The following is a 15,624-nucleotide window of genomic DNA, read 5'->3' on the forward strand; positions in this document are numbered from 1 at the left end:
TCATAGCCACAAGGTACTCTGTGGAATTCCCCTTGGACAAGACAGTTGTCAACAAGGATGCCTTTATAGACCTAGTCCTGAAAGGCAAGGCCAGGTGGAAGGCCAAGGTCAAGTTTGAGGAACGATACAAGACAGCAAAGAACAAATGGTTTTTCTAGAAGCTTCACTTTTAGGTGTATTTTCATTTCCATCATTTAAAATTTTTAAAAGAAAAGAAAATGAAACATAGTTTGACAAGTAATGGAGCATCAGGATGCTGCATTGTTCCATATTTAAGACTCTGAACATTCCACCTGGCACCATGGATATGATCCTTTGGGGCATGCAAACTTATTAAAAATGTAGTATAAAAGGGTGGGGTGACAGCCAAGGCCATAGAGTGCTTGCCTTGTGATCATGAGGACCTGGGTTCAATCCCCAGAGCCCACATTAAGAAATAAAGGAATACAGTCAGGCATGGAGCCACATGCTTCTACCCGGGGAGACAGAGGTGGGTCGGTCCCTGAAGCTCAGTGACAAGGGACTGGTTTTGTGAGTTCCAAGACAGTGAGAGACCCTGCCTCAAAAAGGGTAGATGACACCTGAGGGACCACATCAGGGTTGTCCTCTGTCCCATACATACATACACACATGCACACATTCATACAAATAAAATAAAATAAATAAATGAGGCATAAAGTTACTTTCAAGCTGAGTATTTAAGATGCATATAAGACACAAAAAAAAAAGTTTTTAATTTTAGACTTGGGTCTAAGAGCTCTCACTGTGCATATGAGAAATCTGAAAAATTCAAAGTCTGAAACCCAAACATCTGGGACACAGGACATTCAGCCTGTGCCTCTGACCAGCTATCCTGTTGGCTGTGAGAGTCCATCAGGTACAATATGCAGTGTCAGGCACACCCTGTGCTCTGCACCTGTTAGGTTGAACTCACGATGACACAGGTGCCCATCTGCATCCACCTGTTCTAGGTACAAGGCCCAGCACCATTATAACTGGTTACACATGAGGCTGATGGGTGTCATCAGCACATCCTACCTATGGAACGGACAAAAGCCATGGCTGGCTGGAGCCTGGCAGGAGCTTCTCTGTGTGTGACTTCAACCTCAAACATAACTTCCTGTGTCTCCAAAATCAGGCAAGGAGGCTTTCTAACCAAGCTGAAGAAACATGGGTGGAAATCCGCACCCCCACAGTGGGGCTTGTGCTAGGATGCCTGCCTAGCCTGGCCAGCTCCCCTGGGCCCAAACAGTAGCATCAGGAGGTGAAAACCACAGCTTCACGGCCGCCAATGGCCACCCTGTTTGCACATGACTCCTCAGACAGAGACCAGGGTGACAGCCACAGACTTGTAAGTGCCTCTGTCTATTTCCAAATCTGATCTTCATATTGATTCACCTGACAGCATTAATTTCATGCCTGAATAATATGTCTTGTTTCCTCAAAGTGAAATCTGGGACCTGGGATTGAGAAAGGGGCATTTATTAATGCTGAAGGTGAAAAGGGAGGACTCGGAACTTCCTCATGCCGAGTAATGGCGAGGCTCAGCAAAAAGGCTTCTAAGAAGTCACCTGACCGGATATATGTTCCAAATCTAAAAAACCATAGGCCTGTGAAAGACACCATTGATTGGAACTAAGAAATTCTGTGGTGTAGCATTTGTCTCTGTGTATGAGGCTCTGGGTTTGATCCCCAGTACTTTGGGGGTAAAGAAAGGAGAGAAAGAGGGGAAGATGGAGGGGGGAAGGAAATGGGAGGAGAGAGGGAAGAGTGCAGGGAGGACAGGAGGAAGAGAAGGAGGGAGGCAGCAAAGGGAGGGTGGAAAAAAGGAGGGAGTCAGGAAGGAGGGAGGGGGAGGGAGGGAGGGGGGAGGGAGGCAGCAAAGGGATGATAGAAAGGAGGGAGAGAGGAAGGGAGGGAGGGAGGAGGAAGAGAAGAAGGGGAAGGAAGGGAGGGAGGGAGGGAGGGAAGTTTTGGGCAAAATTCAGCAGCAAGTTCAGAGGACAAGGTTTTCCAGAGAAGCTTCAGGTAAAATGAGCCCAGGCCTGAGCTGCTGTCCTGCTTCCTCTGACTGCCTACTAAGAGGCCACAGTGCCTGTGAGCAGGCCACCCAGCTCAAGGCGGGACTGCCTCTGGTTGCTGTATGGGGAATGGGGATTCTCAGGTTGAATTTTAAAATGTGAGGAGAGATCCACAGCCCTGGGAGTCATCACAAGAGCCAGTGTCCCCTGACCAGGACAGCTCTCGCACCTGCTTAATGTGGGTCTCATGACTCCATAGCCACGGAGACAACACTTGCAGTGGCCCCGGACCTCCTGGGTCACTCTGGGACCAAGTGTCCCTAAGGACAAACTTGAGAGGAAAAGCTGGAAGCAGGAAGGCATGGAGTCTAATGTTCTGCTATCTGCTAACTGCTATCTGCGTGCTCGCTGCCTGGCCCCACCCTCATCCTTACGTCAGCCTGCCTTGTCATAATTAGCACAGTGATCTGTAGGTATGTGTCAATGAGTTTAGAGACTTGCACATAATTGGTTTTCTAAAATAGACAAGAAGATCTCTCCTGAAATCTAATTTACATAATGACTCTGTTCAGCCAGGCCTGTTCTCTTCCAAACTGCAAACGATACTGCCCGAGGTGGGCATGCAATCGAACTAGCTGGACAGAAAAACCTGAGGTTCAAACACAGGCAGAACAGATAGGTATTTTTGGGTCCTCCCCATCCTGGTTCCCTCCTCTCCTCAGGCCTCGCAGGAACAGAGGCAAGCATCGAGAGTGTTCTAGATGTGATTCTGGGAAACAGGAGGACTTCCAGGAGGCACTGGGCTGGGGAGATGGCTCAGTGGGTAAGAAGGCTGCCAAGCAAGCATGAATACCTGCGTTCAGATCCCCAGCAGCCATCAAAAGAAGGTGAGGAGTGGTGCGTGCTCCTGGGCCCTAGCACCAAGAGATCAGATAGAGATAGGAAAGGTTTCTAAGGCTCATAGCCTGGCTCCGGACTGCAGGGAAGACCTCAGAGACACACAACAGAGAGTAATAGAACCGGCCACTCAACCTCCTCTTCTGGCCTCTGAGTGCACATGAGTTCATGCACACACACACACACACACACACACACACACACACACACACACACAGCACACATACACCACACGCATATACCACACACACATACACAGAGAGAAAGAGAGAAAAATAAACTTGGAAATCACGAATGAACTATTCATATTCATGAATGACAAGTACAGCGGGTCACACTGGTAAGGCAGAGTGCAGCTCTACTCGTGAGAAAAGAAACCGGGGACATCATATATGAATATAAGCCTAAGTACATGCCTATAGGATCAGTCACAGCATTATCCGTAGTCACTGTGACGCCCTATGACCGGGGTGGGGGGATTGTCTTTTATTTCTTGTGTTTTATACAGCTATAGCTTCCAAATAAGGGTGTAGCTGGGAATTACCTAATTAAAGCTATAGCCAAAATTATCTTTTAAAAAGATTTGGAAACAAAAGCTTGTAAGAGAATTCGTGTGCATGTGTGTGTTCTTGTGTGTGCATATGTTCATATGTGTGTTCATGTATGTATATGTCTTCATGCCTGTGTGTTCACGTATATGTATATGTTTATGTGAATGTTTGTGTATATGTTCCTGTGTGCCCAGGTATATGTATTGTGTGTGTGTGTATGTGAGAGAGAGAGACAGTCAGAGAAAGAAAGAAAGGGAGGAAGAAAGAAAGAAAGAAAGAAAGAAAGAAAGAAAGAATATGTGTGGCAGGGTAGCAGTTTCCTCCTCTATCACTTTCTGCCTTAGCTGTTTTAAGGGCAAGAAAGCAAAGTCTTGCTGAGCAGAAGCAGCAGCTTGGCCTACAAATGGGCTGCTTGCCACCAAGCCTGATGACCACCTGCGTTAGATCCCCAAGAAGCATGTAGTGGAAGGTAAAACTGACTAGGAAAGCTGTCTTCTAACCTCCACATGCATAGACAGTGTGTGAGCATTCTGCTTCAATCCACCTACCTGTGATGTCATCGCTTAATCTGCCACGGGGGGCGTGGCCCTGCCCAGGGCCATATAAACAACAGACCCTCCACGTGGCTCTCTCTTACCTTTCTCTACCTCTCTCTCTACCTTTCCTCTCTACCCTCTTTCTCTCTCTATCCTCTCTCTTTACTTCCTTTCTCTCTACTTTCTCTCTCTCTGGGGTACCGCTCCCCGCTTTCTTTCTCTCCTTATACTCACTTAATAAACCTCATATAATATAATATCTGTTTCCTGGCATCTTATTATCTTATCATTTTATTTTCTTTTTATTAATCATAACAGTTATGTGCATGCACATACACAGTCACATACATGTGCACACACACGCACTCAAATCCACACACCCCACACACACAAGTTAAATAATGTGATTTTTAAAAGGAAAGGACAGATTAACAGGTCCTGTCCCCTTTTATACACTTTCTAGACTTTTTAGGCTTCCTCAGTCCCAGCATTCCTTTTGGTGAACAGAGCCTCCTTTTCACACAGGCATGTGTCTTTGGTAAAGCCCCCCAGCCTAAGAGAGAGAGAGAGAGAGAGAGAAAGAGAGAGAGAGAGAAACAGACAGACACACAGGCAGACAGACAGACAGACAGAGACAGAGAGATAGAGACAGAGACACAGAGATAGAAACAGAGAGAAGAAGGCACACCTTCCCAAGAATGTGGACAAAGAGTGTGATACATATGTGCTTGTATGTATGTGTCTTTGCATATGTGTATACATGTCAGTGTGTACATACATATGTGTATATGTGTGTACATGCACATGGATATGTGATTTTGCATGTGTGTGCATTCCTTTGTATATGTGTGTATACAATATGCGTGTATATGTGTATGTGCTCACAGGTGTGAACAAGCCTCACAATGCAACCCTGATTCTCTCACTACACCATGTTTCCTAACACAGTCTCCTCTAAGTCCATCAATTTCTTCTTTCCAATGCCGGTCACAGCCCATTAAATTGACATCGCCATCTGCTAATGGCTCATAACCTCAGACTCAAAAGCATGAACATATTCCAAGCTCTTCAGCCAACCATCTCTGGAGAGCTGAGCCATTGCAGGGTCGAAGCCAAGGTCCCAAGGCTACTTCCTGGTGGAAGCCAAGGCCAGCTTGGAACAGGCTAAGTGTAGGCTGCAGTGACCCACCCAGTCCTAGTGTTAGAACTCAGCGACCACAGGCTCCTCTCCTCCTGCCACCTTAAGGTGAATCTGGGGGTCCCTGGAGGTGGCCAGGGACCTGCCCCCTTAAGGAAGAACCAGTCTCAGTACTGGCACAGACAGAAGACCATCGCAGGCCACGCTTAACCTTCCTGGGTGCCGATGTAGGAATCTCAGCACCACTGAATGTGGCTGGGTCCACCTGGAAGGTCTTGAGGCAGGAGCAGTTAGATGTGTCTAGAGTCAAAGCCAAGCTCTTGTGGACAGAGGTCTGCCTCAAAAACACATTGAAAACACAAAGGGGCATCCTCTCACATAAGCCCAGCCATGAGATAAAATGCCGTAGGTCTCATGGGGACTCACCCCTAGACAAAGAACTGCAGACAACTGAGGAGCGCTGAAAGGGGGAGACACAGAGTTTCTAGACCTATAGCATTTTTTATATATAGCAGTGTGTGTGTGTGTGTGTGTGTGTGTGTGTGTGTGTGTGTGTGCGCGCGCACGCGCGCTATGGGTGGAGAAACTGCAGGCTGATGAGGGGAAAGTCACTTCAAGGTTCACACAGGGGTGGTGAGAGGCAGACCCCAGGCCCCTCACCACTTTCCAACTTGGCAGTTTCATACCTAGCCTTCCTGGGACTCTCGCCCACGTCTCTCACCTCAGGTCTCCAGGCCTCAGTCTCTGTGGCTCTCATGAACCCATGAACATCAAATCTAATTCTGATTGGAAAAGCCTCTTTCATCTGCTTTGACATATGAAGGGCCAGATGAATTTGTTTCCAAGGTACCTAGCTGTGGGAACACCTTTCATCTGATCTCACTCTCCCCTCCACAGCACCTCAGAAGGGAACCGACCTCCCCAGCTGTTTTTATAAATAAAGTTTTATTGGAACATGGCCCCGCCCACTTTCTTACCTGCTGTGGGCAGGCCATTTTGGTTGTTAAGCAACGGCAATACAAACCCATGCAGCTGCAACAGCCGAACATATTTACCATATTTACTGCCTGGGCCCTTCACAGTTTAGGAACCCCCAGTTAACAGAATCCTAATCTTGTTTGTGGCAAAGTAAAACTTAACATACAATCGACTATTCTGAGTCGTTTTGCATGTATAACCTCAAAGCTGTTCAATGGATTCACAGGTTGTATACATGACATCAACCAGTTCCAGAGAATTTTCTCATCCCAAATTCTGTTCCCACTGGACAGTGGCATCCCATTGCTCTCTCCCTAACCCCAGCCAACACCGCTCTACTTCCTGTCTCCAGCTCTGAACTTCTGTGTCTGGCTTCTGTCACTCAGCCTAGTCTCAGCTGTCCTGTCATAGCAGGCATCAGAATTGCCCCCTTCTGACTGCTGAATACTCTCCCCCTGTATGGAGAGGCCCACCTTGCCTCCTCACACAGCTGCTGAAGGACACTCAGATGCCCCCTGACTTTTAAAAGTCATGCATGTTGTCACTCCCTGCCTAGTTTTTTGGTGTCATCTCTGTTATGTGCCCAGGCTCCACAGCCACAGGAGCCTTCTGTCTCCTCCCCTACAGTTCCTCCCCTCCCCCCTCACCTAAGAGGAGCCTGGATTTCAAAGAACTAATAAAAAACAAAAATGCCTTAATACCCACATTTTATATTTACTATTTTGGTAGAGTCAGCCAGCTTTTTTTTTTTTAACTCATTTTAACTTGCCTACCAGATTCTTCAAGGCTAACATGTAACTTTTTCCTCTGTCTAGGGCCAGCAGGAAGGTGACTCTGCAGGGAGGGGCCAGCAAACTTTTCCTGCCTCCATTCAAAGATTAAGCATCTCTGGTTCGGTGGGCCATAACCAACCGTGCCAGTGTTCCCCCAAAGTACTCCCAGGCAACGCTAACAGGATGGCTTGGCTGTGTGCCAGGGAATCCTAGCTACTAAAATGGGGTCACAGCTTAGATTTAGCCCCAAGCTGTGACTATGCCTACCAATCACTCAGAAATATTAAAGGACTTTATATTAAAAAGTTAATAGTCAGCTCCAGAAAATTCCATCTAACCCACTTTCTCAGAACACACGGGGCAAAGCTGCCTAGACCCACAGACACAAGACTGTTTGCTCCCGACTTCCCCGGAGGGTCAGCCCCTTGAGTTCAGCCACCCAGAGCACCCACTGGCCCCACTCACTTGGGTGTGTTGGCCTCGTCTACACGGTTCCCGAGCTGGAACTCGTGGGATTTGCTCCTGTGCAGCGCCGTGAAACCAGGGATAAGGTGGATGAGCTTCCGGGAGGAAGGCGGTGGAGTCCCCGGAGGCTTCAGCTTGTTTTTCCTCCTCATGGGTGGCGTGCCAGGCGGGGTCACGGTGGTAACAATATTTGGGGTGCGAGGTGGGGTGCGGACTGCGTGCCGCTGCCGGGGCGATGGGGGCAGGGAGCGGTGGCCTGATTCCAGGGGTGGCGGCGGGCACAAGCTCTGGTAGACATCCACAGTGAGTCTGTCCACATGGGTGTACACAGGGGCCCCCGGCGTAGGGCTGGTAGGACAGAAGTGCTGGACACACTTGGACTGGATCCTGGGGCTCTGGGAGAGGTGGGTGCGGATCCATGGGCTGGGCTCCGGGGGACACACAGGGTTGTTCTCCTGTGGCCCTGGCTCCGTGGTGGGCCACTGGATGATCCAGTCTTGTTTGGACAGATTCCCTCCTGAGTAGGGGCAAAGGAGAAGAAAGATGCAGGTAAGGGAAGGGAAGGGGGGGGGGCGGGCTTGCCATGGGCAGAGATCCGCCATCCTCACCTTACCACGCATGCGTCACGCCATGCGCATCTCACCTCTCAGCAAGTTGCAGTCAGCATAGCGTATTTTATGCACCTTACCCAATCTGCACATCCCTTCACACCTCAGGCCACACACCTCACGCTGTGTACACACACACCTGCATACCTCATGTGTTGGTCACCTTGCATTTAGCTCACAGTGTGTTCACACCTCATACATACTTCATGCCATAGGCAGTGAATCACACACACACATTACGTTGTATGCGCACACCTCATGTCACGTGCACACACCTTACATAGTATGCTTACCGCATCACATGTGCACCGCATCACATGTGCACCGCATCACATGTGCACCGCATTGTATGCACATCCCATCATAGGGACCCCACACAACACACATGTGCCATCACAGACATGCTGCACCATACACCTACCTCATCATACACACACGTCAGACCATACCACATCAAAGTGTATACATGTCACATCCTGTAGCAGCATGCTCTACACCGATACACTGTAGCATACACATGTCACATCAGATGCACATTAGACCGTGCATATAGATGACACGCTCACTATGTCATATGCACAAGACCATGCGCTCTTATGCCACACACACATTAGTACACACATACGCTACATCACAGGCACGTGTACAACATCTGATTACACCACTTGGCCCAGCCCACACCCCAAAGACTTGGTAAAGCAAAGCAGTGGGCCCTTGTCTTTTATGAGTCCCCACCATTAACAGTATCGGGGTGCTCTACTTTTAAAACAATGTTTCCCGATGGGGCACATCTTAATACCTGACCCCAATATGGACCCGGAGCTGATGGACAAGCAAACGCATCCCTGGAGGCCTTTCACGTGGTTACAAGGAAGGAAGCAGAGTGCATGATATTTGGTGATGTCGGGCAGCAGGACGGAGGGTTCAGACACAAACCAGGGACATGACGCTGCTGCGTCCATGCACAGAGCTCGGGTGGGTCTCCAGGGGGCGCAAGGGGACAAACGTTACAGGATTCGTTCTCTGGCTCCACTTCCACAACTCTTTAGACATGGTTGGCAGATGTCAGCGTGGGGAATGAGGGGAGAGGAGGAAGTGCATGTGGCTATAAAATAGCAACAGAGCTGGGCATGGTGGCGCACGCCTTTAATCCCAGCACTCGGGAGGCAGAGGCAGGTGGATCGCTGTGAGTTCGAGGCCAGCCTGGTCTACAAAGTGAGTCTAGGACAGCCAAGACTACACAGAGAAACCCTGTCTCAAAAAAACAAAAAACAAAAAAAACAAATAAAATAGCAACAGCAGAGATGCATGCAGTTCAGTATTTTGACAGTGGTGGAGACACGTGAGCCCACCTTGGCACAACATTATGAAGAGTCAAATGCATAGTCACAGGCACGCACACCACACACACACACACACACACACACACACACACACACACACACACACACACACAATGCCAGACACACCTGGGCAAGATCACTGGACTGTGTCCTTATCAATCCCCTGGTTGTGATGCTATCGGGCAAGAATGCCAAGAAGCCAAGCCTTCTGGTACCTTCTGTAGTCTTTTCTTACAGCTGTATGTGGATCCACAAGTGCCCCAATGAAAACCTTCAATTAGCCTAAGCATCACAGCAAGTCCCTGTCCCAGGCATCCAAAACCGAAGCAAGCAGTTCAGTTGAGAAACTGGAGGGCTTGGGGTGAGACTTGGCAGTTGTGCTCCGGCCTAAGATGTTCAAGGCCCTGATTTTGATCCCTAGCACCATAAAAACAGGAATGGTGAAGAGGAGAGAAGGGAGGGAAGAGAGGAGGCTTCCTCGGGACGGGACGTGGTGATAAGGCAATGTCCACCACCGCCCCCTGGAGGTCACTTGTCAGCGGGCAGAGGGGTTACCAGGCCAACAGTGAAGCATGGTCCCCCAGGCTGAGGGACCAGTGGACAGAGGTCTGGGAACAGGAAGGGCTGACTTTGCTATCGTGTTCGTTAGATTTTTAAGTCTTCCAGAACTCTGTCAAAAAGAACAGAGCTCATTGCAGAGGCGACCCACAATGAAGAACATGGATTGGGCTTCTCAGGTGACAGCTGAACTGAACCAAAGTAAAGGCCCACTCGTGAGCTGACCTTTCCCCCCTCGCTCGCTGCGTGGACAGCACAACGCAGCTCCAATAGGAAGATGCAGAGCCGGGGGTTGGGGGGGGGGGGCAGGGGGCTTAGTGACACGTGGTCTTGCTTCAACCTCAGGACAGAGATGTGAGTGAAACGGTCCAGCAACGTCACAGGTTGCCATCTTAACACCAACACCCTATTTGCAAATAAAGTCCCTGTGGATGGAAGTGAGCCAAGTGCATCCTGGGTAAGGCCACCCCTAACTAGCTGCAGTCCCACGGAGAGGAGAGGAGTCAGCATGGTGCACAGAGCTGCCATCCTAGGCAGCCAAAAGACAGAGGCAGAAAGATCACAAGTGCAATGCCATCCTGGGCTACACAGCAAATTCCAGGCCACCTGGGCTGCACACCGATACCTTGTCTCAATATAGGGAAGCTATAGGAATGGAGTGAAGATGGAGAGAGAGCCTGGAGGGAGGTAGCAACAAGCCAAGGGATGGGAGGGTACTAACAGCCACCCACCAGATACAGGGGAGGGAGAGGCAGGGGTCAGAGAGCTTGGAGCCTGAGTTTTGCTGCTGGACTCCAAGCCCTGGAGACTGTGAGCGTGTGGACTTGTGCTAGCATGCTCTCTTATAGCACCTACACCCCTAGCATGGCTACCTAGGGGAAAGGTCCACGTGTGCTAAACACTGAGGAGAGTCATCGAAACTGACACATCAGGCCAGGTATGGTGGCACACACATTTAATCCCAGCCCAGAGGGAGGTAGATCTCTGTGAGTTCCCGGCCACTCAGGGTTACATAGACAGACCCTGTCTCAAAAACAAACAACAACAAAAAACGTTCCTGTCTTAAATGGGGGGGGGGGGTGGAAGTTGGGTCGGGAGAAAGGGCGCAATGTCTAAAATAGGACATTGCTATTGTGAAAGACACAAGTTCACTCCCCAGAACCCACATGGGAGGCTCACAAGCACATGTAACTCCAGCCCCACGGGGATATGGTGCCCTCTCTGGCCTCTGAGGGCACCTGCACTCACATGCACACACCCACACAGACACACACCTACACACACATAATTTTTTTAAAAAATAACAAATAAGAAGGAAAACAATGTTTGGAAGGCAGTGGCTAGTCTCAGAGTTAGGGGTTCAGTTACCCCATCTTCCTGGAAGTGGGCCACTGGCCTATTTAATCGCGATTTGGATGAACGACGGGACTTGATCAGAATCCCACAGTATATGACTTTTCCCATTTACCACACAATATCCTGCTGCTGACAGCAGAAGGGGACACCCGCTGCTGCCCATGACCCCACTGGTCCTCCATGGACAGATAGACAGACAGACAGACAGACACTCCACTGGTTTCGGGGAGTCACCCCCCACGAAGTATTTCTTCAAAAGTAGAGAGATAAAAAGGAAGACATCCCCCCCCACCCACCCCATTCCCCTCCCTGGCAAATCTGCTTCCTTTCCACACCCAGAAGCCCAGGGACCCAGGAAGTGCAAAGTGTCCCTTCACTCCCTAAACTGCTCAACCAGAAGAATCGACTCGGCAACACTGAAGTGGCAGTGGCGCCTGGCTGATGGGCTGTGTGCTATCAGCAAACCCCCCCCCTCCCCACCTTTGATCCTTTTTAATAAAGTCTAAGGGGGAAAAAGGTAATTTTTCATTTTAAATAGGGGAGGTGTGGTGGCACAGGCTCCAGGGTTATTAATCGTCACCCTCGCCTCCTGTCACTCGTTTCTGGGGGGGAAAAATCGTTTTATTTCAAGTCTTGAGATGGGCGGGGAGAAGGGAATAGATTTTAAGAAATGAAAGGTCTGAGGGCTGATTAAAGGAATTTCAAGGCATGGGTTTTTCCTTTTTTTTTCTTTTTCTTTTTGACATTCTCTGATAAGGGACTGGGAGAAATAAAAGCCACTCGAGAGGGAGAAACCGATCTCAGAATGTCTAGGCAAGCGCCTGCCTTCTTTGTCCCTCCCCATTGAAGCCGCCCAAACAGGGAAATGCAGGGCTGAGAAGTTGTCTGGACTTGGGAGCCAGTGTCAGGCAGGAAGCAGCCGGGGAGCCGGGTGGGCTCGGTGGGCCCCACCCCCACCATTCTAGGCCTGCACACTGGAGCCTGGAACTTCCCCGGATATTCCAAAGCGCTTGGTGTTTTAATCACTCTATCAGGTAAGTAGGAAGCAGAATCTGTAGGCATGCATGGCTTGAGAATAATTTCCCAGACTCGGGGTAAGTTAAAGTCTAGGAACAGCAGCTGCTAGGATTATCAGTTAAAAGAAGTCCTGATCCCTGATCCAACATGTAAAATGCTGCAAAGCCCAAAAACCTTTCTGGAGCCATCAGGAAGCACCAAGTGGAAAGTTCCATGGCAGACCCCATGTGACCAGCTACACTGCAGACATGGGCACGCTAAAAATACTGCGTAAAATTATTTTCTGAGTCTACAGATGTGACTCGGTGGGTAAAACACAAACACCAGGACCGGTCCTTGCTTGTCTTTAGTTCCTCTGATCAACACCACAGCCAACCTGGGGGGGAAAGGGTTTATTTGGCATACGTATTTCCATCACAGTCCATTGCTGAGGGAAGTCAAGGCAGGAACCTGGAGGCAGGAACTGAAGCAGAGACCAAGGAGGAGCATAGCTTTCTGGCTTGCTCCCTGTGGCTTTCTCTGCTTGCTCTCTTATACCACTCACCTAGGACTTCCTGCACAGGGATGGCACCACCCACAGTGGGCTGGACCCTAACATGTCAATCATTACTTAAGAAAGCACCCCACATACATGCTCACAGGCCAATCTCACAGAGGTGCTCTCTGTCTGTCTCTGTCTGTCTGTCTGTCTGTCTGTCTGTCTGTCTGTCTGTCTGTCTCTCTCTCTCTCTCTCTCTCTCTCTCTCTCTCTGAGACTCTGGCCAAGTACATAAGGTAAAGAATGATGTCAAAAGACACCTGATGCCAACCACAGACTTCTGTGCTCATAGATGTGTGCATGTGAATATGTGTGTGCTCTACGAGCTGCTAGTAATACAGGGAGGTACTATCTGCTGAGTATATACCGAGACCATAGTCCTAATGGCCAAGTTCACTAAATAAGAAATGCTCAGGAGATTGTCCCAGCATGCCTCTGGGCATGTCTTCCTCACTTTTCCAGGGATGATCAGAGCGAATGGCTTTGTCCCAGAGGCTGGCTTCAGCCACTGTTGGATCCTCAATCAGAATAGGCAGAGGTACCCCTGGAGCTGTGGAAGGTGGGGCCTCACTGGAGGAAGGGCATCACTGAGAGGTGCCTTCATCTCCAGTCTCTTCTTGTCTCTCTTTCCTGGTGTCCCTGGCTGCCATGAAGTGAAGGCTCCACCCCACTTGCCATGATTCACACCGTCATGCTTACACATCAGGTAATTCACCAGCTGAGCCATCTCCTCAGACCCACACAATCGCTTTAAAGTGGCACCGCTGGCACTAAGGATGCCCACAGTGTTGTGCCATGGCTGCGCCACCAAGTTCAAGGTGAACTCCACACAGAAGTAAGGCTTGTTCCCCATCCGTGATCGCCCTCCATTCTCCTTTTCTCCCGCCTGTGGATTTGTCCTCTCTGCAGCTTTCCTGTCACTGGGATTGTGCCATGTGTGGTGATTAGTGCCTGACTCACTCTGTACCATGTTAAGGGTTTATTTACACTGCAACATGGTCCTGTGCTTCCTTCTCATGGCTAACATCAACACTGGGAGCACAGCTTGTGTCCCTACTCGACGGCCGATGGACACAGCACACAGTGTTGACTTCCACGGTGTTGCGAGAAACATGCATGAACCAGTATTTGTGCAGCTGTTTCCAATGCCTTGAGCAAAATGTAGGAGTGGAATTGCTGGGCCAGGCGGCAACTGTCTTTAACCACCCAAGAAGCCACTACACATTTGTCCTGGTTGGCTGTGCCATTCTTCATTCCCATGCACTGCATGCAGTGGTTCTCATTTTTCCCTGTCCTTTTATTAGTGGTTTCATTATTACCATTGCCACCAGCAGCAGCAGCAGCAACACCATCATCATCACTACCATTACTACTAACATCACCACCATCATCAGCATCACCACCATTACTACTAACATCATCACCATCATCACCATCATCACCATCACCATCATCACCACCATCACTACCGTCACCACCATCACCACCATCATCACCATCACTATCACCACCATCACTATCATCATCATGACCACCATCACCATCACCATCATCACCACCATCACTACCGTCACCACCATCACCACCATCATCACCACCATCACCATCATCATCATGACCACCATCACCATCACCATCATCACCACCATCACCATCACCATTTCCATCCTGGTGGGTGTTCAGCAAAGCATGTTTATCGGTGGCCACAGCTGAGACCCTGTGTGTTGATTGTGGTCCGGGCTCCTTCCTGCCTTCCCTTCCCCTCCCACCTTACTTCATTACAATCCTGTGAGAAGATTAAAGCCCTGAGAAACGTCATTTGGCCAAGGCTGAGATCCCACTTCATCCCTGGGGTCTGGTGGCAGAGCCTGTCTCTTGGTTGTGACACTATATCCGCCATGCAGAGTCAATCCTCTCAGCTTGAAGGATTAAATTTCCAAAATGGGGAGCCTACTTTCCACTGGCGTTAGTATGTTTCCACTGAGGAGCCAGGATGTGTGTTCTCAACCTTCTTGATGCTGCAATCCTTGAATACAGTTCCTCATGCTGTGGTGACCCCAACCATAAAATTATTTCATTGCTACTTTATAACTGTAATTTTGCTACTGCTATGAATCATAGTATAAATACATTTGGAGATAGATGGCTGTCAAATGCAATCCACAGGTAGAGAACTGATGCTCTAAGGAGTAACCTCATTACATCTAGAAAAGGCTTGATGCATCCATCCTCATCCACCCCCACTCATTCACACCTATTCCCACCCATCCTCCCCTCTCCTTACCCACATCACCCACACTGCTCATCCCCATCCATCTCCACCCATTCCCACACATCCTCACCCATTCACACCCATCCCCACCCATTCACACCCATCCCCACCCATTCACACCCATCCTCACCCATTCACACCCATCCCCACCCATCCCCACCCATTCACACCCATCCTCACCCATTCACACCCATCCCCACCCATTCACACCCATTCACACCCATTCACACCCATCCCTACGCATCCTCACCCATTCACGCCCATCCCCACCCATCCTCACCCATCCCCACCCATCCTCACCCATTCACACCCATCATCACCCATTTACACCCATCCTCACCCATTCACACCCATCCCCACCCATTCACACCCATCCTCACCCATTCACACCCATCCCCACCCATCCTCACCCATTCACACCCATCCTCACCCATTCACACCCATCCCTACCCATCCTCACCCATTCACACCCATCCCCACCCATTCACACCCATCCCTATCCATTCACACCCATCCCCACCCATTCACACCCATCCTCACCCATTCACGCCCACCCCACTCACCCTCACCTAT

At 49.7% G+C, this 15,624-nt stretch overlaps 1 protein-coding gene across 3 annotated transcripts in view; it reads right to left on the reverse strand.

Annotated features, from left to right (window-relative positions):
- Window positions 1-15,624, reverse strand: part of KSR2 (kinase suppressor of ras 2) — a gene marked incomplete at its 3' end in the record, with an annotated part of 339,518 nt that overhangs the window by 199,831 nt on the left and 124,063 nt on the right. For all 3 annotated transcript variants that reach the window (XM_084762599.1, XM_084762598.1, XM_084762600.1), the window contains exon 4: window positions 7,360-7,876. In XM_084762599.1, coding sequence (XP_084618725.1) covers window positions 7,360-7,876 — 517 coding nt within the window. The remainder of the gene's footprint in view (window positions 1-7,359; window positions 7,877-15,624) is intronic.

This window comes from Acomys minous, assembly GCF_964271855.1.
Source record: "Acomys minous genome assembly, chromosome: 16".
NCBI classification, from domain to species: Eukaryota; Metazoa; Chordata; class Mammalia; order Rodentia; family Muridae; genus Acomys; species Acomys minous.